Here is a 26,325-nt window from a genome sequence, read left to right on the forward strand (position 1 = left end):
ATTCCATCCAGCGCAAATTTTTAGTACCGGTCATAGGCGTCCGTTTTGGGTAGGGCAACAGTTATATTATCGCATAACTTTTTTGTTTTTAATTTTTAAGCATTTTTGAGTCTGCATTATTAAAATGTAAGATATTATAGTACTAAAAGACACTCTTGCTTTAGGTCGGTAGGACACACTGTTTTCTAGAAAAATCGATTTAAAAATTTTTCGTTTTTTGAATATAAAAAAAAATTAAAATAAAACTATTTAGGAAAACGAAAACTGCTGTTTATTTTTCCAGAGATGAATCGATTTCATTAATTGCCAATTTCTAGTACAGGTCACATGCGCCCGTTTTGGGTAGGTCAACGGTTATTTTATCGCATAACTGTTTTGTCTTTAATTTTTAAGAATTTTTGACACTAGATTATTAAATTATGAGGTATTCTAGTACTAAAAGTTACTTTTGCTTTAAGTTGGTAAAATAAACAGTTTTTTTACAATTTTTTTCAAATTCAGGAGACGTAAAAATTTTCAAATCGATTTTTCTAGAAAACGGTGTGTCCTACCGACTAGAAGTAAGAGTACCTTTTAGTACTAGAATACCTCACAATTTAGTAATCCAGTATCAAAAATGCTTAAAAGTTAAAGACAAAAAAGTTATGCGATAAAATAACCGTTGCCCCACCCAAAACGGACGCCTATAACTGGTACTAAAAATTCACAATCGATGGAATCAATTTATCTCTGAAAGATAAATACGTGTACCAATTTTCGTTTTTCTAAGAAGAAGCGTTCTGGAGGTATTTAAGAAAAACTAATTACAAGACGCCATCTTCAAAGAGCTCTAGCTCCCTTAAGAAGCATATTTGGACTCGATGAATTTGGTTAAATTGTCTTAAAATTATCTGATGAATCTCTTGTCTTCGTTTGTCGGTAGAGTTTCTGGACACCCTGTATACAGGATGGTTCATCTTATCCGCCTCGGTCTCTGTACGGAAAACCACTTGATATTTTAAAAAAATCTCTTCACAGAAATATACAGGGCCTTTAATACTACGACCTAAAAATAATGTGAATTATACAGGGTGTTCCAAAAAAGAGTGGTATATCAAAGTTATATTTTTTCTTATAGAATGCCCTATATCTGATGACATTATTGAATTGACCTTAAAAAATAAGCTATACTTTCATAAGGGTTCCCTATACCTAAATACAGGGTGTTTTGATTTATTTCGATTTTTATAAAAATGTAAGGTTTTAGAAAAAAAAATAAATATCTACGAATCTAAGAAGCAGTAACAAATTCTTTCTTGGATCTTAATAATAGACTATTTAGTATACTTAAACAGATGTTTATTGCAACAAAATTTCTTACAGGGTGGTCAAAATATGAGATGAATCTATTGACAAATTCAAGCTGTAATAACTTACCTATTTTAAATGGAACACCCTGTATCTTACTAGTCTATTGTGTAGAAGATTTACTTAGATTTCAATTTGTACTAAGGTTTCCTATACCTATCTTTTTACAGGGTGGTCAAAATATTAGATTGTTCTATTAACAAATTCAAGCTGTAATAACTTACTTATTTTAAATGGAACACCCTGTATCTTACTAGTCTATCGAGTAGAAAATTTACTTAGCTTTCAATTCTTATAAGGATTTCCTATACCTATCTCCCTTCTTTTTTAAATATTTAAAGATTTTATAATTTGAAAGCTTTAAAAATTAGAATTAAGTACCTATGTCGTGGTTATGTACAACACATCACCAACACCGGCAATATACTTAAATATCTTAGTCAAGATACTTTCATTAATAAAATTCACATTTTTATCATTTAATCACACAGAGTGTTCTTATTTTAAATGACATACTCGATATTATATTCTTTATAATGGAAGATATTTAAAATCTCTTCAATTCCATGTTAACATTCTCAATACACATGTTATTCCGTAAATATAAATTCCCATGTTATTCTGAAAATACCCATTTTTACATATTTCTGTACAAAAGGCTCGTTTTCGTCAAAGTAGCCATTGCATTTAATTGTTTATAATTGCGATTTAAAGATTCAAACAAAAAGTGGCGTTCTTAAATTTACTTAATAACCGTTGGGTTAAGATATGGAAAATACTTACACGGAATGAAATATAATTTAAATATCTTCCAGAATACGGCATCTAATATAGGGTATGCAATTTAAAATAAACATATTATTCAATTTCACATGTAGGCCAAAATCAACCAAAATAATACAACACTCTGTGTGATTACATGATACCAATGAAAATTTTATTAAGAGGAAACAGTAGCGATCAACAGGTAGCCAAAACGCGTTCCAAGATTGCGGCCGTAATTTTGAATATTTTTTCGAGATATTTGGCACACGTATTCGTAATATAATGAAGAATGGCGGTACAGAGCCTAATTTAAAAAATATATTAATATGTGGAAATTACTCTGTAATTAAATACAATATTAAAAAAACGAGCCTGTACCGCCATTAAGAAGAACAAAAAAATACACTTTCTTCAAATAAACTTTTTTATCCGATGCCTAGATTTTGTGTCATTTTGGAACTACTAAAATTTTTTATTTCATTAGTAGTTCCAAAATGACACAAAATCTAGGCATCGGATAAAAAAGTTTATTTGAAGAAAGTGTATTTTTTTGTTCTTCTTAATGGCGGTACAGGCTCGTTTTTTTAATATTGTATTTAATTACAGAGTAATTTCCACATATTAATATATTTTTTAAATTGGGCTCTGTACCGCCATTCTTTATTATATTACGAATACGTGTGCCAAATATCTCGAAAAAATATTCAAAGTTACAGCCGCAATCTTGGAACGCGTTTTGGCTACCTGTTGATCGCTACTGTATCACCTTAAGGACAGTATCTTATCTAAGTATATTGCCGGTGTTGGTGATGTGTTGTACATAAACACGACATAGGTACTTATGTAATTCTAATTTTTAAAGCTTACAAATTAGGAAATCTTTAAATATTTAAAAAATGAAGGGAGATAGGTATAGGAAACCCTAATAAGACTTGAAAGCTAAGTAAATTTTCTACTCTATAGACTAGTAAGATACAGGGTGTTCCATTTAAAATAAGTAAGTTATTACAGCTTGAATTTGTTAATAGAAAAATCTAATAGTTTGATTACCCTGTAAAAAGATAGGTATAGGAAACCCTAACAGAAATTGAAAGCTAAGTAAATTTTCTACGCGATAGACTAGTAAGATACAGGGTGTTCTATTTAAAATAAGTAAGTTATTACAGCTTGAATTTGTTAATAGAACAATCTCATATTTTGACCACCCTGTAAGAAATTTTGTTGCAATAAGCATCTGTTTAAGTATGCTAAATAGTCTATTATTAAGATCCAAGAAAGAATTTGTTACTGCTTCTTAGATTCGTAGATATTAATTTTTTTCTAACACCTTACATTTTTATAAAAATCGAAATAAATCAAAACACCCTGCATTTAGGTATAGGGAATCTTTATGAAAGTGTAGCTTATTTTTTAAGGTCAATTCAATAATGTCATCAGATATAGGGGATTCCATAAGAAAAAATATAACTTTGATATATCACTCTTTTTTGGAACACCCTGTATAATTCACATTATTTTTACGTTGTAGTATTAAATGCCCTGTATATTTTTGTGAAGAAATTTTTTTTAAATATCAAGTGGTTTTCCGTACTGAGACCGAGGCGGATAAGATGAACCACCCTGTATTTAGATTTTATTTGAACTCACTTCATTTATTATACAGGGTGGCTGGACATAAACAATGGTGGCATAAACAATGTGTTTTGGAAAGGCCAGGTGGAAGATTTCATCACTTAGCTCCTAAGTGATGGAATCTCTATAAACGGAAGAATAGTAAATAACATAAGATGCGCTGATGACACCGTTATAATGGAAGACACCCTGGAATCGCTACAAGAATTGCTAAATAGAATTAACGATTATTGCATTCGATACGGACTAAAAATAAACATGAAAAAAACTAAATTTATGATTGTCTCAAAAACAGAACATGGAAATGAAAGGTTAATGATAGAGCAAACCCAAATAGAAAAAGTTAAGACATACAAATATCTGGGAACCTGGGTTGATGACAAAAATGACCAAAGCAAAGAAATTAACGTCCGAATTGAAACTGCAAGGCAAGCATTTATAAAAATGAAGACACTGCTTACTAAGACCTTCAGTTGCTTCTCAGATTGAGGGCTCTAAGATGCTACATATTTTCTATATTGCTGTACGGAATGGAAGCTTGGACATTGAAGAGACAACACATAAGAAGAATAGAAGCGTTCGAAATGTGGTGTTACAGAAGAATATTGAAAATTCAGTGGGTTCAAAGGATTACCAATGTTGAAGTGCTACGACGTTTAAATAAGGAGTTAGATATTATGAAAAGTATAAAAACTAGAATACTGGAATATTTGGGTCACGTTACCAGAGGAGAAAAATATGAGTTGCTGAGAATTATTATGCAAGGAAGGATCCAAGGAAGAAGAAGCATAGGAAGAAGACGCATCTCCTGGCTGAGGAACCTTAGAGAATGGTTTAACTGTAGTTCATTACAACTATTCAGAGCAGCAGCCAACAAAGTGACCATAGCCATTATGATATCCAACCTCCAATAGGAGAGGGAACTTTAAGAAGAAGAAGGTGGGAGAAGGCCTATAGGATGCAGTTACAAACAGTTACAAAGTCCCACATTAAAAAAAAGTCAATTGCGACGTATACCAAGTCTAGTTGATTATAAGAAAGTGTTTGATCGAGTACAGCACGCCAAGATGATGCTAGGAGTGACGCGATTAGAACAAAATGTAACGTACTGGGTATAAACGAGTAGACACTAAATAGAAAAAAGAATGACATAATCAGATGAATATAATGAAGGAAGCAAAAGTTGTTAAAATAGCAAGGGGCAAATCATCAAGTGGTAGAAAAAGTATCGGTCGAACGAGCAAGAGATAGAGTAACAATCTTCCATAGAGGCAACCGCCCCAAAATAAACAAACAACTCTGTTTATATAAAGTAAGACAAGACGCAGAAGAAAAACATGTTCGCTACGCACCTAGAGAAGATTTTCCAATTAGACCAAAATCCGTAAAGTTATGAAGCTATAATTAAACATCAGGCCAGCTAACTCCCAACTAAATAGCTAAAGAAATCAGAAATCCAGAAAAACATCAATCCAAAAAACGCCAAAATATAATCTCATAACAGAAATAATTAAAAAAAAATGAAGCCTGAAGGCTAAAGTCATAATGCTCCCAAAGATAAAAAATCACTAAATACAGTCTCCTCGTATTGGACAATGCTACCATATCCTAGTATTACCAATAATATCAAAACTGTTTGGGAGCGATTGTTAAGAGACTTGATATTATAAGAAAAAATCTTCAAAAAATCAGTTCGGCTTCAGGAATAATCACCTCCACGATCAATTAAGTCCAAAGGATCACTATGTGATATGAATGGCAATCTCCCATAGAGGTATCAATCAATAGGTACGAATGAAGAAGCAAGTTATTGAATACAAGAAAAAGTAGACTGTTAAAGGAAGATGTACTAAAGACCTAAATCCGAGATGAGAAATTCGATTAAGAATAGAGCCATCAAGAGTAGTTTTTTTTTTTGAAGATGAGGATATTTCTGAGTAATCAAAATGTTCTCAATCTGCAAATCCATAATCGGATGGTAAAATATTATATCCACTATATTCTTCTCTATGGTGCTGAAACTTGGACTGTTAATGTTGACTTAATGAAAAATCTGGAAGCTTTTGAGATGTGGCTTTTTAGGATAATTTTGAAAACACCATGGACCCATAGGCGTAACCAGGGGGCGGTTTTGGGGGTTGTAACCCCCCCCATTGGGATGTACTTTGAGCTCTATACGCTTAACACCATAGCCCTCAGAGACCTTCCACTAGTTGTAACCCCCCCCTTTCAGGTAGTTGTAACCCCCCCCTTAGGATCATCCTGGTTACGCCTATGCATGGACCTATCATTATTACAACCGAAATGGTGTTGCAAGGAATGGGAAGTGACAGAGAACTTTTGACCACCATTAAAAGGTGAAAGACAGCATATTTGGGGCGCATACTTAGAAATGATACATATTATGAATATGATACATATTGGAAAGTACATATTTATCATGAGTTGTTGCAGCTGATTATGAAAATTCGAAGGAAAAAGGTGTCCTGGTAGACGACAAATATCCTCGCTGAAAAACATTGGCGACTGGACCGGGTTAAACACAGAGACGCTTTTAAGAAAAGCAGAAGATAGAGACGAATTTGCAATGGTTATAGCCAACCTTCATTAGTCGGGTCAGCGCTAGAAAAAGATGAATGTTCAATAAATAACTAACTTAGTTACGATTACGAATAGCTGTTCACGTGCATTACTATGATAAAAGTCATGGGAATCAGGTGTTAAAGCATATAATTGAAACAATAGAAGACTGCAATTGTTGACACGTGACTTCACTGACTTTTACCATAGTAAGTACTATTCATAGTAATACTACACGTGCTAAACCATTAGTCACCTTCTCCAATTTAGTTGCATGTAATATGGTATAATTTCTATTACAAAACTTTTGCTTCCTATTTATATTTTGGGCACGTAATAAAATTTTATGATGAGTACATTTGTACTTTTATTACCTATAAACAAGCTGTTGCGTTCAAGCGAAAATTACTAGGCAAACTTTATAATACTCCGGGAGGTAAATATTGCATGGTAACAACAACAATCTTTTTATAACCGCATTAATGATCATGATCGGTATTTTGAATGACTCGTGAAACCACATAGTTAAATATGCGAATGTTACTATTTATAAATTTTCGTATACCGTATACCGCAATTGTTTATTCCTCAAATACACTCCTGGTCAAAAAATCCGGATAAATACTTGCATTTTGTATGTTTTTAATTCTGTAGGGTAGGTGATAAGTGGTTTAAATGGAGTGAAAGTAAGCATTAGTAATAGAAATCGTTTACCTATTTAAAACACTAAAAAAGTAATAATAGGAAAAATAAGTAACCCAATAGAAAGTAATAGAACGACACGAAGAGACAGGATAGGACAAAATGTTGTCAACACCTTCAATTTCGAAAGAGTACAATGTTTTAAGTATCTGGGGCCGTAATTACAGGTGACAACGATGGAGACCATGGCCCGCTCCAAGAATAAAAAAAAGAATGTGTGTGTACTTTGTACGCACGTAAGAAGTTATACTTCTATTATATGATTTCTTAAAAATAAATATACTTTAAACAGTTTGTTTTAATTTTTTTTAAACACCAAACTAATTTTGTGCTTACCGCTTTCAAAAAAATAAAAAAAGTATAGGATTGCACTGGATTCGAACTCACGACCTCTCGATCTCTGGCCGAATTAGTCGAGGCATTGAAGCACAAAAAAGGCCTTACTCTCGATTTTTGGCGCAGTAAGACGGATTTTAATGCAGATTTTAATGTCAGGAAATTTTGTGAACTATTGTAATCAATAAGAAATCTGAAATTGCATTTGTGCATAAGAAAAATTCATTTCAAAAGTGCATTTTGAAATAGGCAATTATTATAAATTTGCAACACGGTAAATAGTTGGGCAACATCCCAATTAATTATTTTAATTATTTTTAATCACTTATAAGTCCATATAATAATAGTCTAAGATGTCAATAACCATTAATAATAAACAAAAAAAATTTCCTTATGTGGGAATCGAACCAAGTACTAACAGGTCCGTAGCTAAATACACATACCGCTAATCTACGCAGACACTTGCTAGACAACGGCGATATTAGGTATAAACAAAACAAATTGGTAAGTAAAAATTGTAAAGAAAATTACTACATACTTAAATGTATTATAAAATTAATATATTCCTAAATTTTAGAAGAAACATTCGTAAATAGGTATTATTAATATCTATTAATGTTACTAAATGAAATATAAATATTTTGACGTTTCACAATTTGACAATTCACTTTTAACTGCAGTGCCTTAAAATTTTTAAAGCACCGGTGGTTTAAAGTAGCATTTTTAACGCTCCTACGGAGTGCTATAAATTGCATTTTAACACGTTTGTAGAAAAATATATTTAAAAACACTAATATATTCTTTCCACACCTTTTCTGGACTGATAAATACATAAATTAAAACATTTAGTAACGAACTCCATACTGCCTGTGTGCGCAGATTACTAAAATTTCACCCTCAATGAAATCGCGCCTAAAGAAGTATAACTTCAAAAAGGCAGTATAACTATTAACTAACCTTTGTTGTTTCTCTTCCCACAAATTTTAAAACGCAACAACCATACATAACCAAACCGTCAACCGTCCACACCACAGCTGTGCTACAGCTGCCATATTGGATAATTTTTGTCATGTCATTTGAACATCCAATCAGAACAAAGTTATAATGCGCATGCGCCCGGATCGTAGGTTTTAACATATAAAAATTCACCCTCATATCGCGCGTAAAGAAGTATAACTTCAAAAAATATAAATTTAAATATTTGCAGTTCAAATGTTTTCAGTTTCAAACACATAGATATGTACAAAACAGGGGTCAGGGGATAACTATATCTTCTGGACTAGAACTGAACAAAAAGCACTAACGGAAGATTCAAGAATGACATAGGATGTTGTGTAAATCAAAATGTTGATAATTTTACAAAGTGCCAATGGTTAGAACGACCTTGGTAGCCATCAAATTCGTATACATTTCTATACTCTGTACACACAAAGAATAAAAAAGAAATGAAGCAGAAAACTCTCACTGTCTTGTCATCATATTCTATTTGACTCAGTGCGTTGTAGGACAAAGATAGCGAATGTTCAATTTGGAAAATATCACCACCGACTCTATTTTTTCGGATCCTGAAAAAATTAATAAATATTTTTAAAATATTTAAATGCAGAATGAAAGACTAAATTTAATATTGGGGGCGGAAAGTCCCTTAGAATAAATACAAAGTTTCTTTTGAATGAGATATTTGAAATTAAAAATCACACTACATTTTCTCTTAGTTTTTCACCCCTCTGATTTATTAAAATAAACATTATAGAAGTTTTCAGGGACTTTCGGCCCTCGGTAAGAACGTCATTTTTTATTCTACGTTTAAATTTTTTAAAAATACTTATTTGTTTTCTCAGGATTCGAAAACAATGAATCCCCATTTGAATAGCATTGCAGCTGAAAATACGTACCCATCCCCTTAATACAAATAATCCATTTTATGAATAAAAATCGGAAATAAAGTATAATTTAAATATAAAACACCCAAGTAGCACCGACGGGTTTATTAAGAACTTTAAGGCTGCTTTAAAACTGTAGAATAAAACTAAAATTAAAAGCAATTGGTTTTTAAGTAAACCTTAAGGTTGCAATAAAACCGCTTTTAGCGTAAAAGGGCCCACGCTGAAAGAGGTCAATAAAACCTAAAATAAAAACCTTCTTAAAACTTTGTTTTCTTAAGCAACTGGTTTTAAAGCTGCTGTGAAGGTACTTTTAAAACCATGTTAAAAGACACTTTAAGTGCAGGCAGTTTTATAGCAAACTTAAAACGGTTTCTTAAATGAAGACTTTTAAAGACAATTTACCATATTAAATGATTCTTTAAACCCATATACTCCATATAGGCCAACAAATTACAAGTGTTATGATAGGTAGATACGTATTTGTAACCATAAAATAATAAAAGGTACTTGATTTCGGATTTTCAAGGTAGAAAAACACTTGCGCACCCAACTTTATTGATAATGTTAACAAAAATAGGTCTAAATAACTCACGCGCCCTAAAATTTTTGACATTTGGCGATAAAAAAAAATAATAAAAGAATTTAAATCCGAAAAATATTAATTTGAAAAAAAATAGTTATTTATGATATAAGTGTTAAAAGTACACGTTTAAGGCACGCATGTGAAAGTTTGCAGAATGAGCGATAGCGAGTTCTGCAATTCACATTAGTGCCTTAAAAATGTACTTTTTAACACGCATATCATACAATATTTTTTCTACAAACGTAATTAGAGGACAATATCTACAAAAACTTTTACTTGAACTTGAATGACATTCCATTTTTATATTTTTTTGACATTACATCAAAATTGTCTATACGGTCAATACGAATTGCAGTGTCATAAAAATTTTAAAGCACTAGTGCCTTAAAGTAGCATTTGTAACGCTCCTATGGAGTGCTAAAAATTGCATTTTTAACACGGTTGTAGAAAAACAATTGTATCTACAATTTTAATGTTTTAATGTTAAAATAAATCGAATTTATATCTTTAAGTCGCTTATTTATAAGTTTTATGTAAGCCTTATATTGTAATCTATCATGGCTTTCAGCATCTCCAGAAAGCAATATAACCGAAAACCAAATAAAACTATTTAGTCTATCGACAGAGAATTGTTAAGATCAAACGGTTTTATTTTATACCTTTCCAAGAGTATATAATATATCCTACATAAAAGCAAGGTTTCCTTGGAATTAAAACCGTTTAGTTTTAATGCTGCTGTAAATAATGCCACTCGGTTTTAATGTGAATCTAACCTGAAAATCGAGGAGTCGTAGTGCTGTGTGTGTTGTATTCTTTGAAAAATAAGCTGTAATGACCAGGTCCTCGATTTTTGACCCATTGCTTCGTTATCGAACGTATTCGCTTCGTATCAGTTTATTGTACAGATAGCGAATGATCGATAACTAAGCAAAGGGTCAAAAATCGAGGTCCAGTTCGTTTATATTTTAAGTACTATACTAACTGTACTTCCACTTTTTACAACACATCACACCACTGTTTCGCTCTAAAACAAATGGCCGACCATTTTGGACATGAAAGAAGAGGGAGATGAGTTTAGTTTTATTGTTTCTAACAAGAAGTATAGTTTAGTCTTTACGCTAACCAAGTTGATTCAATTAAGAGCGTTTGGTTTTAATATAGCCTAATAATTGCTTTTAAGAAAGCAACTTTAAAGAAAACTAAAAAAAATAGTTTTAAGCCATATGATTTACTGACATCATAGTCTTGAAATCAAGTAGTTTTAGTAATAGGTTTTATACTTAAACTGCAATAAAACTAAAAGGTCACAAACTAGAATCTAATAAAACCAAATAGGCCGGAAGTTTTTCATAACACTGATTAGTTTTGAAGTTAACTGAGAATAAACCATTTTAAAACTACAATAAGACAAATTATTATCTATTAAGATTAATAAGTCTTATTTGATACTCTTATTAGATACTTTAAAACTAGTGACAAATGCTTAACAGTTTTAAAGTTCTGGCAGTATATAATCTACAAGGTAACTTTAATTAGTTATTATCTTCTTATTTAGCACAATAAAACATTTAGAAACCTTAAATAAAACTAAAATGTTTTTATTGTGCTACTTGGGCATCGCAAAAAATTGTATTATAAGCACTTCCAGTACTAAACTATAAAACAGGTACTAAAAGGTTCATATAAACAACTTTTATTCACTTAGGTATTATGCAAGAAACGTACTAAAACAGTTTCCGTGTATTTTAGAACTCATTTAGTACCTTTTTAAATTCAGAGTATACCTATAAGAGTTTTAAATTTATCCCTTGGCATTTTACGCGGTAGTAAACATTTATTTTTGGACTATTTTCTTTTTATGTTGTTTCGTCTTTTAACATGAGCATTAAACAGCCACCAGTGCTTTCTATTTATATACTGTAAGATATGATATATTATTAAAAACAATATTCTGTACATGTAATGATAATTACAGCTTAATTGGTGAGTAATGTAGCTTGGTGGTAAGTGATGCATGATATAACAAATAATAGTACACAAACACAAAATAACAATACTTAGTAGACATTATATAACCAAGCACAACCAACATGAGTATGGTGTTCAAAATGTTTCTTTATGCCAAAGTTAAAGTTAAAAGTTAAAGTTAAAATTGCTGTGATGGTAGCCAACCTCCGATAGGAGACGGTACTGCAAGAAGAAGAAGAAGAAGAAGAAGCTTTTGCCAAAGAAAATACTAAATTTGTGTTTTAGATAAAATCAAGTAATATTTTACTGTTGAAAAAGTCAATGAAAGTCCTTTGCGACCAGTGTAATCCATACATATAGTCCATGTGGTGAGACCGCTCCCGTCTGGAAAAATTTCTGATTCGGTTTCTTTGTGGATTCCTATTCAAAAATGTCCCCTTCAAACAAATCTGAAGAGTGGCGGGCGGAATTTTTGGGCAGAAATTGTTTAAACAATTTTTTTAAACAAATACAAAAAATCACGTTTTTTTACTCCGGAACATATATTTTTAAGTTTTGTGGGTCATTCTAAACAGAAAAGGTATCTTGTACATTTTCTCAAAAATTGGTAGTTTTCGAGTTATAGGCGATATAAAATCTGAAAAATGCGAAAATACGCATTTTCGAGGCCAAAAAACTCATATTTGAATTAGTATTTTTGAGGTTGCCAGATACTTATATTAAATTCTGAAGAGTGATGGCGTCTAACCTTAATTTAAACCGTTATTTTTTATTTGTTAAATAATATGCATGTCCATCCGACTTTTTGCCGGTGCGGCATGCTCTATTTCAAAAATCTTCAATTTTCCTCCGAAATATATTTTTTATAGATTTTTTGAGACATTCTAAATAAAATAATTTAAGTTTCTTGACATTTTTCTCAAAAGTTAACAGTTTTAAAGTTATAAGCGATTTAAAATCAAAAATGCGTTTTTTTGTCATTTTTCGGATTTTAAATCGCTTATAACTTTAAAACTATTAACTTTTGAGAAAACTGTCAAGAAACTTATTTTATTTATAATATCCCAAAAAATCTAAAAAAAATATTTCTCGGAGCATGCATATTTAACAATTAAAAAACAAAGGTATTAATTAAAGTAAGACGCGATCACTCTTCAGAATCTTGAAGCTGAATGTTTAACCTTCAAATTAAGTATCTGGAAACCTCAAAATTACTAATTTGAATATGAGTTTTAAGCCTCGAAAATGCGTATTTTTGCATTTTTCAGATTTTAAATCGCCTATAACTCGAAAACTATCAATTTTTAAGAAAAATTACAAGATACCTTTCTTGTTTAAAATGACCGAAAAAACCTAAAAATATATATTCCACAGCAAAAAAACGTGATCTTTTGTATTGGTTTAAAAAATTGTTTAAATAATTTGCACCCTCCAGATTTGTTTAAAGGGGACATTTTTGAATAGGAATCCACAAAGAAACCAAATTAGAATTTTTTTCAGACGGGAGCGGTCTCACCACATGGACTAATAAACGTGTGTGTGATGCATTGTGTATTAGTGAGACAAAACTGCAGTCGTTATATTAGAGGTCGCACAATATAAACCTAGATCACACACGAAGACTAAAGATCTTCCCGAGGGTTGTAAATTTGAAATTCGAGACATTTAAATTTATCAAATGCGTAAAAAGAAAGAACATGTTTCTGTAGAGACGGTGTTAAAAAAAATAAAAGACAGAAATACATTCGCAATTTCCAGAGTAAGTCTATGGAGGGTTTTCAAACACATTGCGATTAATTATCAAGATAACATGAATACGAAGATGTTTGTGAAATGGTTGAAAGAAAAACTGCTTCCAAGTTTACATGAACGATCTGTTATAGTTAGTGTGACCAACTAGCCCGAAAAATCCGGGACATGGCCCGAATTACGAAGTCGTATCCCGGCGTCCGGGGCAAGGCTTCCGGGTCATCCGAATTTTTAACGTTTTGGTAAAATTCTATTGTGAAATTTTGAATATGTTATTCTTCTAAGAATTCACATCAAATTGAATTGGTGGGACGAAAAAAAGTCGAGTATTTCTAGAGTGTAATACAATATCACATCCAAAACGCTTGCATTTTATATCGTGGTATTACAGTTCTACAAAAACTCAAACCCTGGACTTTTTCCGTTTCTCTATTTTAATTATCGTCTTTTGAAAGACGATTTAAAAACATGAATATCAAATAATGATAATTATATTTTGATATTAACCTAAGGTTCTATTTACATGGAAATCCAATATCAGTTAAATTTTCTAATTTTTCCCTTTTTGAGAACGATTTCCAGATTGGAAGGCGAAACATCAAAAACTAACAAAAATGTAATTACCATTACAACCCATCCCATCAAAAAAATGTTTGTTAACATAAAAATGTTAAATAATCAATAAAATGATATTAAAGCTCTATATTTAAAAAATGGCCCGATTTTCATTGAAAAGTCCCGGATTTTCGGTTTTTTTTCAGCTTTGTCCCTAATTGAACTGACTTGGAGTTGGTCACACTAGTTATAGTGTTAGATGACATGATTAATGCTCCGTACCAGGGCCGGCGATAACGGGCCTGCAAGGGATGCACTGCAGGCGGGCGCCCCTGTTCAGGGGGCGCCAAACTGAGCTTTTTGTGTTGCTGGTGCTATACAAAATATCAATTTAAAAAACCGAAGGGCGCCTATGCTAGTGTTGCAGGCAGGCGCCTTATACCCTAGCACCGGCACTGCTCCGTACCATTAGTAAATTTTAAATAAGCAACCAACAAATTCCTGGACAGTACATAAAATAATAGAATGGTTAACAAATGAAAATATTTCATTTCGTCTGGATTCTTTTAAGTCGGAATTACTACAGATAGCCAAAAGAAATGAAAAACCAAAAATATTAATAGTTGACGGATTAATACATAGTTTTGGACATAATGTGTCAATCCTTACCATTGTGAATCAATCTCATTATACATATTTGGGAATACGCAAAACTTACTACGATGACTCTATTGGACGTAACGGTTACAGTGACGCAACAGTTTTGGAAACATGGCAAGAAACATTGAATACTACCTACTACTATGTGCGGAAATGTAAAAAGTTAATACAAGAATGTTGGATGCATGAAAATCGCATCGAAGCAATAAACCCAGTCATTATTTACAATCCAAATGAAGATACCGACGACAGTGATTATGATTATGTATCTAATTCTTGATTACATTGCAGTGGCGTGCTGGAACTTTTCAAGCGGCCCGGTGATTTTATAGAAAAGCGGCCTCCCATCCTCATTTTACCTTCTATTATCAGGATGTTTTATTCGGTATTTAAAAAAACAAAAAAAAAACAAAAATATAAATTATTTTTGAATCATAAAAACATAAAACTTTAAATTCAATGATTTTTTCTTAATTTGCTATATTTTTTCATTTAAGAATAATAAATCTTACAAATAATAATTGACATGTGTATGACAATAGGTTTGTTCTAGCAAACAGTCAAACTAGTCAGAAACCGTCAGCAAACAGTTGGTCAGTGAGAGAACATAATACAGTCACCAGTGCTATCCCCTCTACTCGCGCTGGTCCGCTATGCGCTGATGGTTTCAAAGCGTTTGAAACTGATGCTAGTACAAACTTAATACTGTATGCAGTAAGGCAAAAACCATAATTTCCTAAATCAATATAATATGAATTTGATGTAATTAAGGTACAAGTAAAATAAAATTGAGAATTTTTCAATTATGTATTAAGTTGCATTTTAGTAAATTAATTATACAAGAGAGTAACAATATTTAAAATGTTAATACAACGCAAAAATCTAAATATTATTTTGCAATTATTTTATAAAATAATTACTTAACTCTCGATCAATAATTTACGCATTAAAATAGATTTTTGAGCAAATTCGTCGATTATTTCATCATTTTTAAGCTCATACAAAGCTTCTTTTTCTATAGCCATTAGCATAAAAGTGATCTTGTGTTAAAGTACTTCTTAACCGATTTTTTATGTATTTTAATGTTGAAAAGCTTTTTTCGCAGGATACTTGTGTCACTGAAAGAGTTAATAAATGCTTTATATTATACTATTTAAATTTGGATAAGTACGCACTGATATAAGTTGTACTTATGCAAAACAGCGTAATAGCAAGCTATACAATCTTTACACTTTTTAGTACCACACGGAGGTGAGGTTTTCACGATATCAACATTGTCATTTGTTACTTCATGTTCATTATCACTTGGATTAATAATATCATCCTTCACATTTTCTGTAGGCTGAACATATTCATCATTAACTGCATCTTGTATAATCTCAATATTTTGCAAAAGTTCTATTTTAATACAATCCATTTATCAGCAAAATCCATGAGTTCTTCTCTAATTACAATCGCAGATATGGTAGGATAAAACTTTCTTAATTGTTCAGTAAATCATTTAAATGCCATCAAAGGTATACCATTTTTTTATTGTATAAAAATTTCTAGGATGTAGAGTGCTTATATCATCATAAAACGATTTGATTTGTCTTGATCAAATCGTTTTTAGATACTTTCAATAATTCGGTCAAAAATGAGCAAGACGTTTTTCCATTTTTTAATTCTGCAGAGTACATACATGTTTGAAGGAAATTGGAAAACCATAAATATACTAGTATGTATGAAAATAAATAATATATGTAGCAATCTATTTATGTATATAGACTATAGAGTCTTACTCATTTACTTAAACTGTATTTCACAATAAAAAAAAATTTGATTTTTTTAAATGTTTTATTAATATCTATTATTAACAAAATTAACATCCGATTAGAAATTTAAAAAATATTTTTTTGTTACATCCAAAAATTTTTGTGAAAACCTAATTGACCGGCCTCAAGAGGCCGCGGCCTCTCGGTGATTGCACCGATTCATTTATATGACCAGCACGCCACTGTTACATTGTAAAGTAATAATATGTTTTCATTTTCTCATTAAGAAAAATTTTGAGTTTTGTTGATATTATTTTATCAGTAAATACTTACCACTACAATTTAGATCCAATAGATTTTTTAATTTTCTTCTATTTTTGCACTAATAATTGTATCTATATTTTTCTAAATAAATGTAAAATACCAGTAAATCAGTTAAATTATAAGTATATCAGTTATATTAGGAGAATTTGCTATTAACTTTCTCATCACAGCGGACCGTTTAAGTCAAAGCTTTCATCCCTAATCTAAAAGAGTCACAAAGTCATAAAATATAGTATATAGGTTACTATACTATAGTATATAGGTAGTATATAGGCATACTAAGTTTAACACGTTCACTGCCACTGTGTATCAGAGAGGCACTTATAGTATCTCTTGAAAAACTGTTTAACAAGTGTTGCTAAACGACATGTACTGGGGGATTAGAAACACTGAGAACCAAACCGAAGTTTTAACAAAGCCTTACTTAATACACGTGACTATCCTTTTTCGTCCGCGTTTTGCGTCTTCATATTCATATTAGCGATTCAGACACAAATTTAACGCAGGGCAAAGAGTAAACTCGAGCATGTGATTGCTTAGACTTTGGACCAAATACTTAGAAATTACGGGCAAATAATCAAAAATCTATCCAGAAAAAAAACTGGCCTATTGGTAGATGTCCTACTTAACCTTTATAAGAAATATCAGAGCCAAGAGGACGCCATAATAGCTGGAGGTCGAGCATCAAGACGCCGACTTCATTTGTTTTCATCTCAAAATTGGCATGCGAATTGATGGAATAACAAATAAAATAATAAATGACTTACTGTAGACCGTCCACAGAATAAATCCTTTTGTAGCACTAAAAGTGAATTCTTTCAAAATTCAACGTATGAACTTTTCTATTTGAGAAATCTTAGAAAATAGTATTTTATGTTCAGCGCACTTATTGAAACAAGTAGTTGATCATCACCCAGAAAGATGTGATGCTAGCTCGATAAAAAAAAAACAAGAAGAAGAAATAAGTATATCAACTGATAAATCATAGAAAAAAGGGTGAAATATAATAAGGGAAAAATAAAAATTTATGAATTCTTTAATCTTTTGTTACGGAAGAATTAGAGAAACAATGCAAAACCCTACTGAGAAAGCAGAACAAAAATACTCTTTTTGGCCTAAATAAATATTAGGTCTGGATCCCGCGTATGAAAAAAAAAAGTTGATTAATAGCAAGCTGAAAATTTGTTAATAGCTTAAGGGTGTCTAGTTGGACAAACTTTGATCTAGGGGAACACTGGAACAGGGGAAGTTTTAATGGTGGAACAGGTTAAAAATTTAGAACGGTCAGACCACGAAAACGGCACATGTATTTTGTCCGACAGAACAGACTTAAACTCTCCTAACAGAGATTAAACTCTCATGCAAAAATCAGACTGCTATTTATCACCAAATGGGCGTTTTAATGAGTGAAACATGTAGAATATGTCAAATGACAGGAATTATGACAGGTGATAAATAGCAGTCAGCTTTTTGCATGAGAGTTTAATCTCTGTTCGGAGAGTTTAAGTCTGTTCTGTCGGACAAAATAAATGTGCCCTTTTCGTGGTCTGACCGTTCCAAATTTTTAACCTGTTCCACAATTAAAACTTCCCCTGTTTCAGTGTTCCCATCCATATATCAAAGATTGTCCGACTAGACACCCTTAAGCTAGTAACAAATTTTCAGCTTGCTATTAATTAACTTTTTTTTCATACGCGGGATCCAGACCTAATATACTGTCATCAGAGACGAAAATTCCCACGAAGGGGAGAGGGAAGAAAAATGGTTAAGTTTATTGTGTAGAAGGAACCGTTTTATCAGAAACAATGATGAAGCGACCTGCGATTTTGAATGTCAGTTATGTGCGCGAAATCAATTTTTTAAATAAAATTTGTATCAAATCCACAATAAAAATTCGATATCTTTTAATGAAACTGTCCTTTCGACAAAAATCAACGTGCATTTTAAAGCTTAAGCGTGCAGCTTTTGTGTGCAATTTTTGAATTTTGCCGCAAATGAAGTCAGTCTCTGTAAAGCTTTTCAATCACAGGAAAATAAAAAAAAAAACAGCTGGCAGAATATACAAAAAACAGAGGAGTATTGGAGACATAATCAATAAAAACAATTAATAATTGAAAATGCAGAGAAAATAAATAGATGCAAAGCTCTTTGAAAATGATAAAAGAATGGAGACAATGAAACCAAGTGGTTTCATTGTCTCCTGAACCTACAATAGCCAAAGCGGAAATTTAGAAAGGATTAAAACGTATAAAAAATCAAAAATCCATGGGACCCGATGAAATAGGTACCTAGGTACAGAAATCTTAAATCGGCTAACAGAGAAACACACTGATATTCTAGAGTTATTCAACGAAATTATTATACCGGAGAAGTTCCGAAATAATGGTTAATATCTAAGTTCATCCCAATACCCCAAAAAACCCAAGTAATGAAATGTGAAGAATATAGAGCGATCAGCCTGATGAACCATGTTTTAAAAGTTTTCTTACGAACGATATATTATGAAAGTGTCTACAAAAAATTAGATGATAGTCACTACAGAGGCATTATTTACTATATCGAGATATCAACTATAACGTATTCATATTATGTTTAGTTGACTTTGAGAAAGCCTTCGACAAAATACAATACAGAAGGATTGCCAATACGGATACAATACAGAAGAAAAAAAATCATGATTGTCAGTAATGTTGGGACCACAGTAACGTCTAATGCCGTTAATTAAGGCATTATATTTGCATTACAGAGATGGCAAGTAATGCGTTAATTAACGGCATTAGACGTTACTGTGGCCCCAGCATAAGAATTAGATATTGAAGACGAAACGATCTATGTTAAAGGAAAATATTTAGAGATAAGAGTTAGGCCAGGAACCGAAGCTTTTCACCTCGCAATTTTTACAGAATGGATCGATTTATTGAAAATTTGAGAATAAGTAGCGGATAGTCCAAGGATCAAAATCTATATGATTCCGAAAGACGCTTTTACCATGGGGTGGTTGCCACCCCATCTCGAGGGTGAAAATTTTTTATTATATTTTGACCGCAAAAGTTGATAAAAACATTCATTCTAAGCAAAAAATGTTCTATACATTTTTTTGATAACATTAATAGTTTTCGATTTATTCGCTATCGAAAGTGTTAGTTTTGTATAGAGAAAATCAATGTTTTCGATATTACGAATCACTGATTTTTATCGTAGAATTTTTTTTTTCAAACCAAGTTCTTAGGAATTAAATAACCTACAATTTTATATCGAAACATTTTTTCGTATCTCTGATGCTAATCTTTCTATTCTGAAGAAAATGCATTTTTTACCAAACTATAAAAATTCGTTATTCGCTTTTAACTTCAGTTTTTTAAAAACTAATCATTCTAGGTCAGTCAAACTTTTAGAATCTATTTATAATACATAAATAAATAAGAATGAATATGGTCAATAACCAAATACACCGCTAACTTACATTATTAGGCTTGCAATTGGATTTCTCCTTTTTTTTTTTTTTTTAAAATATATTGATTTTTTAACCGTAACTTTTTTATTTTTTATGTTAGAAAGTTTGATAAAAAATTTTTGTAGGTTTTTACAAGATCTATAAACCTATTAATATTGAATCTTTTCAAAATCCTCAGTCGCAAAAGGAGGTGACTTTGAAAGGGTTGGTAAAGGCGGTTTTTGCATGTTATTATAAGTTTCAATTGTCAATAGCTCACTGAAATTTTGCCGTAAAAAAATTTTTTTTTTGTAAACCATGTTCTTGGAAATTAAAGCTACAATTTCATAATTAAATATTTTTTCGTATCTCTGATATTAATTTTGCTATTCTGAAAAGAGGTCATTTTTTTCCAAACTACAAAAATTCGTTATTCGCTTTTAACTCCATTTTTTTAAACTAATCATTCTAAGCCGGTCAAACTTCTAGAACCTATTATTAATACATAAGTAAAAAAGAGCAAACAAGGTTAATGACTAATTTTAATTAGGGTGGTGATTAGAGGGTTGCTTGCGATCACTTTTTCGCTGAAAAAAAAATAGGAACTGACATTCTTTTCATTATAAATCACTTAATTTTTGAGGTAGAGACTTTTTTTTTTATTTCTGGTGATAGATATTTTTAAGTGCTTTAAATTAGTTGTCCTCTAAAAATGCATAGTTTTCCCGTCTTTTGACTTTGAAACTAGAATATTTAGCATTTGACAAGAAGAAGAGGCAACATATAATAAAGTATAGCTTGATTACTATTGGTCCTAAGGAAAATTTAAAAAAACGTTTTTGTTTATTTTTTTAACGGGTACATTTTTGTTAAGTAAAGTTGTTTTGATAAAACGAAAACTTTTTGAGTTATTAGCAGAAAACTGATTAAAAACATTGATTTTTTCGATATAAAACTAACATTTTGGATAGCGGATAAATCGAAAACTATTCATTTTATCAAAAAAATGTATTGAACGTTTTTTGCTTAGAATTAATGTTTTTACCAATTTTTGCGGTCAAACTATAATAAAAAATTTCCACCCCGAGATGGGGTGGCAACCACCCCCATGGTAAAAGCGCCTTTTGGCATGATATAGATTTTGATCCTTGGACTATCCACTACTTATTCTCAAATTTTCAAGCAAATCGATCCATTCTGTAAAAATTGTGAGGTTTTGTCCTATTTTAAGCTTCATTAGGTACTTGGACTAAGTAACCAGATACAATTACGTACTTGACATGTGAGCTAAATGAACAATGGGACCGCAACTTTGAAATAAAACCACGCATTGAAATTGCCGCAGGGAATAGAAATTAGAACTAGAGTGTTGAGACTGTGATTGAGATGCTACATATTCTCTCTCCTTTTTTATGCAGTCGAAGCCTGGACAATTACAGACGCAACTGAAAACATACTTGCCAGTTTTGAGATATGGTGTTATCGAAGAATGTGGAAAATATCATGGACTTCATGCGATTGGCTATACAAGGGAAAGAGAAAGAAAAAGAGGACCGAGGAGAAGACATCCTGGTTGAAAAATTTAAAGCAGTGGAGTGGAAAATCAGCGATATAACTCTTCAGATCCGCTGTAGATAGAATAAAATGGACCATCATGATCGCCAATGTCCTTAAAGGATGAGGCATACGAAGAAAATAACAACAAGTAAGAACCATTAAAACGATATACTCTCTTGATTTATTTTTAAATTAAAGAAAATTATGAACCCTTTATTTAAAAGATATATTGGCCATAAAAATTATATATTATATTATACCTGTATACCTATATATAAATTCACGACACGATGTCGCGTCACGGACATAACAATACCACAAATAATTAATTGTTTACCTTGATATTTGTTGTTGTCTACACGAGGCTCCTTTAGTAGCATATCAACAGTTGAATTCAGTCTTGTCATATTGAAACTTTTTTCAAACATCATATTCTACAAGTATTCAAACTTTTTCCTTTCTTAAACTTTTTAAATATTTCACGAACAATGACATGTTGTCAATAGAGTATTGTTTTTATTCGCGAAATTAACTTTTTCCGTGGACGAACTGGTATGGTCGTATTTGCAGACGACGAACTTGACCTCGCACAACCGAGTTTCCCTACCACTAAAAAACAACTGACGACGGTGGTAGACTGGTGCGAAAATGAGAACTGAGCCGAATCATTGGTTTGAACGTAAAATAGGCAAAGCATATTAGCACTGTTGCCAATATAGAAGAAAAATGGGAATATCTAAAAACCAGCATAATCAAAGCAGCTGAGGAAATTTGCGGGAAGCAAAAATAGCAAATACTAACATAAGGAGAACGGAATGGTGGACGGAAGAAATACGAGAGAAAATAAAGAACAAAAAAGGCAAATGGAAGAGATACCTAAGTACAAAACACCCGGAAGATTACAAGGCATATAAAGAAAAAAGGAAAGAGGTTAAAATAGCGGTGAAAGCAAGAAAGGAAAGGTCATGGGAGAGATTTGGACAAAAAATGACAAAAAATTATAGGGAAAACCAAAAACTCTTCTACGGCGCATTAAAACAACTCAGACAAAAGAAAGAGCACACGATGCCGAATATAAAAGACAAGAATGGAAACGTACTAACAGAAGAAAAACAAATAATGGAAAGATGGAGAGAACATTTCAAAGAACAAGAATGGAATGAAGAACAACAAGTGGAATCCATAAAAAGAGAGGAATTAGAGAAAGCACTAAAAAGAGTAAAATTGGACAAAGCACCAGGCAAGGATCATATCACCCCCTGGAAATGATAAAATTCATGGGGACAGAGGGAATGGATAGCATGAAAGAACTAATGAATGATATCATAAATAGAGCAGAATTACCAAAGAAGTGGAAGAAAGACATTATATTACCAATGCACAAAAAGGGAGACAAGAGAAACTGTAATAATTACCGAGGTATCACCATATCAAGTATCCCTGGGAAGGTATTCGCAAGAATAATAGAGACAAGAATAAAACCCAAATAGAAACATCTATGGAAGACACACAGTGTGGATTCAGGAAGGACAGAAGCACGCAAGACCTAATATTCACATTAAGACAAGTAAGTGAGAAGGTAATCAAGTAGAATAGAAAGATACATAACGTCGGTCTAATAAGCAAATTGCCTAAGTCCATTTTTTGCGAAAATTATTTTTTGGTTTCATCTAGTAGTAGACGGTAAAAGCTACCGCCTGACAATTCCCACAAGCGCAATTATAGTTCAGAAAAATAAGGAAAAAAACTAGCCTGTTGGTGATACAACCCCCTCCAGGCCGAAACCAAATTTTTTGAGTAATATGGACATCTATAATAATAACCTATATATTTCCTGCAGCCGATTTTGATGATATACATAGTTATAAACAAATGAAGATCAAAAAACGGTAAATTTTCGCTTTTTTCGTCTATTACTAAGAAAGTAGTCATTTTAAACAAATTTGAGAGTAAGAAACTCATAAACGGTATAAAAAACTTCAATATGGCGTTTGCTTAATATGTCTATCCTTATTGATTGCTTAGAAAATTGCAAAATAAATCATAAATTTTGAGTTTTTATAAATATTTATAACTTACGTAAAAATTAACTTAGAACCTTCTTATTACACGGAATGCTGAGACTTATGATGCTTAATTCATACCCTAAATTTCGAAGAAATTGGTCAAATAGTTTAAAAGTTATTTAATTTGTTTATCCCAAATTTATTTTTTTTTTGCAACACTGTAAGTCAGAAAATGATGAAGCTACAGTAATACTTTGGATAGTTTATGGAAGAAGGAAATTTACATTATTAATTTAATTAAAAAAAATTACAAAAAATAATTATAAATATTGCAAAATTATTTTGCAAAAACATGTGAATTGAATAAATGGGGGGGCTAACTTTGTCACTAATTGTCCTAGGACAGTTGTTTTTCTTTCTAAATGTGTATAAAAATTCAGTCTTTCTAAATATGAAAAAATAATTTTTCTACAGGTAACGGTTAAGAAGTTATTCTAATTGTTTATAAGTAAGCAAAAAATCGACATGTTTTTTCAAAATAATTTTACACTGTTTAAAATTATTTTTTGTCGTTTATTTTTAATAATGGTAATAGTATAAATGTTCTTCTTTCATAAACTGTCCGAAGTATGATTGTAGCCTCATAATTTTCTGACTTGTAGTGTTGCAAAAAAAATGAATTTGGGATAAACAAATTAAATAACTTTTAAACTGTTTGACCAATTGCTTTGAAATTTAAAATATAATTTAAGTACAAGAAGTATCAGCATTTCGTGTAATAAGAAGGTTCTAAGTTAATTTTTACATAAGTTATGAATATTTTTAAAAACTCAAAATTTATGATTTATTTTGCAATTTTCTAAGCAACCAATAAGGATGGACATATTCAGCGAACGCCATATTGAAGTTTTTTATACGATTTATGAGTTTCTTACACTCTTTGTTTAAAGTGCTTAACTTTTTGTTAATATAAGTACGAAAAAAGCGAAAATTTAGCGTTTTTTGATCTTCATTTGTTTATAACTATGTATATCATCAAAATCGGCTGCAGGAAACATATAGGTTATTAATATAGATGTCCATACTACTCAAAAAATTTGGTTTCGGCCTGGAGGGGGATGTGTCACGAGAAAAATCTTATTTCTCTGGACTATTATTATTTTAATGTTGTTCTGAAGCTATTTTCTTGTGGCATTTTTATAATCAAGTATATTCAAATGGGAAATAAGCCACAATTTTACCTAAAAATGATTTTATTAACGTTTCGACGCCCAAGTCGGGTGTCGTTGTCAAAATACAAAATAATACTAAATAAACAAAAATGTTGTTGCTTAGTAAAAAATTCTTCTAATAATTTATTTAATCTGACTCATTTATATCGACAATTCAGACACGTATTATACATTTTAATATTATACTCATCAATATTGGCAATATCATTTTAAAGTCGTCTACTTTAAAATGTATAATACGTGTCTGAATTGCCGATATAAATGAGTCAGATTAAATAAATTATTAGAAGAATTTTTTACTAAGCAACAACATTTTTGTTTATTTAGTATTATTTTGTATTTTGACAAAGACACCCGACTTGGGCGTCGAAACGTTAATAAAATCATTTGTACAATAAATATATTATACACGGCTCACTAAAATAATTAGTTACGCCCCTGTACTACTGATTACTTAAAATTCAAGTAGTATTTATGTAACCTTTCTGGAAACTCCAGGTTATTGTTGAGACTCGCATTTGAACCCCTCGCCGGGGCAGATCGTCAAAAGCTTCCTAACGAGAATCATCTCTAATCTATCGACGCTCCCGCTATTCGTAAAAAGGCCGCATTTTACCGGCTTTTTTTGCTATCGTTTTATACCGCTCAGATAATTCAATCTGCTCAGTATTATCGACGATGATTTATTTAGCGTATTAGTGAGTGCCTTACAAATGAACCAAATGGATTATGGAATTCAATCAGAGCTCTGATGTGACACGTCATCAAGGAATAAAACTGTAAGTACTCTACATGTATGTGAACATAACTTATTAGTCGTGATACTGTATGCATTTTGAACCATATACCTCTCGTAGCAAATATTCTTTGTGCCATTTATGCAGATAATACTTTAAATTACATATGAAAAATCGTTATCTACTCTTAACCAGCTTACCTATGGGAATATACTCTATAACCGTACAATAAGTATAGGTTACTATTGTTAAGGATACTTTACGTATTGCCTAAACATTTCTGTTCCATCGAGCCGTATCATATTAATTATTTATTAATTAAATCCTCAAGGTCCTTCGTATTTGCATATTTTGATAATCTCTATTCTGAGAATAACGGTTTTTCATTTATAGTGTCTTTCTGTTGCATTTGGAAATTTCCAAGCCACGCCGCCCCGGCACAAAAATAAAATATTCCTCTCTTTCTGCACTCAAATTCTCAGTATTTAACCCAGCACGTCTCTACAATAGCTGGTAGGT

The 26,325-nt window shown here is 31.5% G+C and overlaps 2 protein-coding genes across 4 annotated transcripts in view; one reads left to right on the forward strand and one right to left on the reverse strand.

The window, feature by feature from the left end:
• The window catches only part of LOC126892044 (uncharacterized), a 72,850-nt gene that overhangs the window by 21,085 nt on the left and 25,440 nt on the right, over positions 1–26,325 (reverse strand). Inside the window, exon 1 of one of the 3 annotated variants that reach the window (XM_050661471.1) lies at positions 22,169–22,473. The exons of 1 other annotated variant lie outside the window; for it this stretch is intronic. In XM_050661471.1, coding sequence (XP_050517428.1) covers positions 22,169–22,262 — 94 coding nt within the window. In that variant the 5' untranslated portion in view covers positions 22,263–22,473. Of the gene's footprint in view, positions 1–16,850; positions 16,988–22,168; positions 22,474–26,325 lie in introns of those variants that run through there. One more of the 3 variants, XM_050661473.1, reaches the window with a different exon arrangement.
• Positions 25,482–26,325, forward strand: part of LOC126892042 (protein spire) — a 70,784-nt gene continuing 69,940 nt past the window's right edge. The window contains exon 1 of the mRNA XM_050661468.1: positions 25,482–25,848. The gene's annotated coding sequence lies outside the window, so the exon portion shown is untranslated. The remainder of the gene's footprint in view (positions 25,849–26,325) is intronic.

The sequence above is a fragment of the Diabrotica virgifera genome, chromosome 9 (genome assembly GCF_917563875.1).
Source record: "Diabrotica virgifera virgifera chromosome 9, PGI_DIABVI_V3a".
Taxonomy (NCBI): Eukaryota; Metazoa; Arthropoda; class Insecta; order Coleoptera; family Chrysomelidae; genus Diabrotica; species Diabrotica virgifera.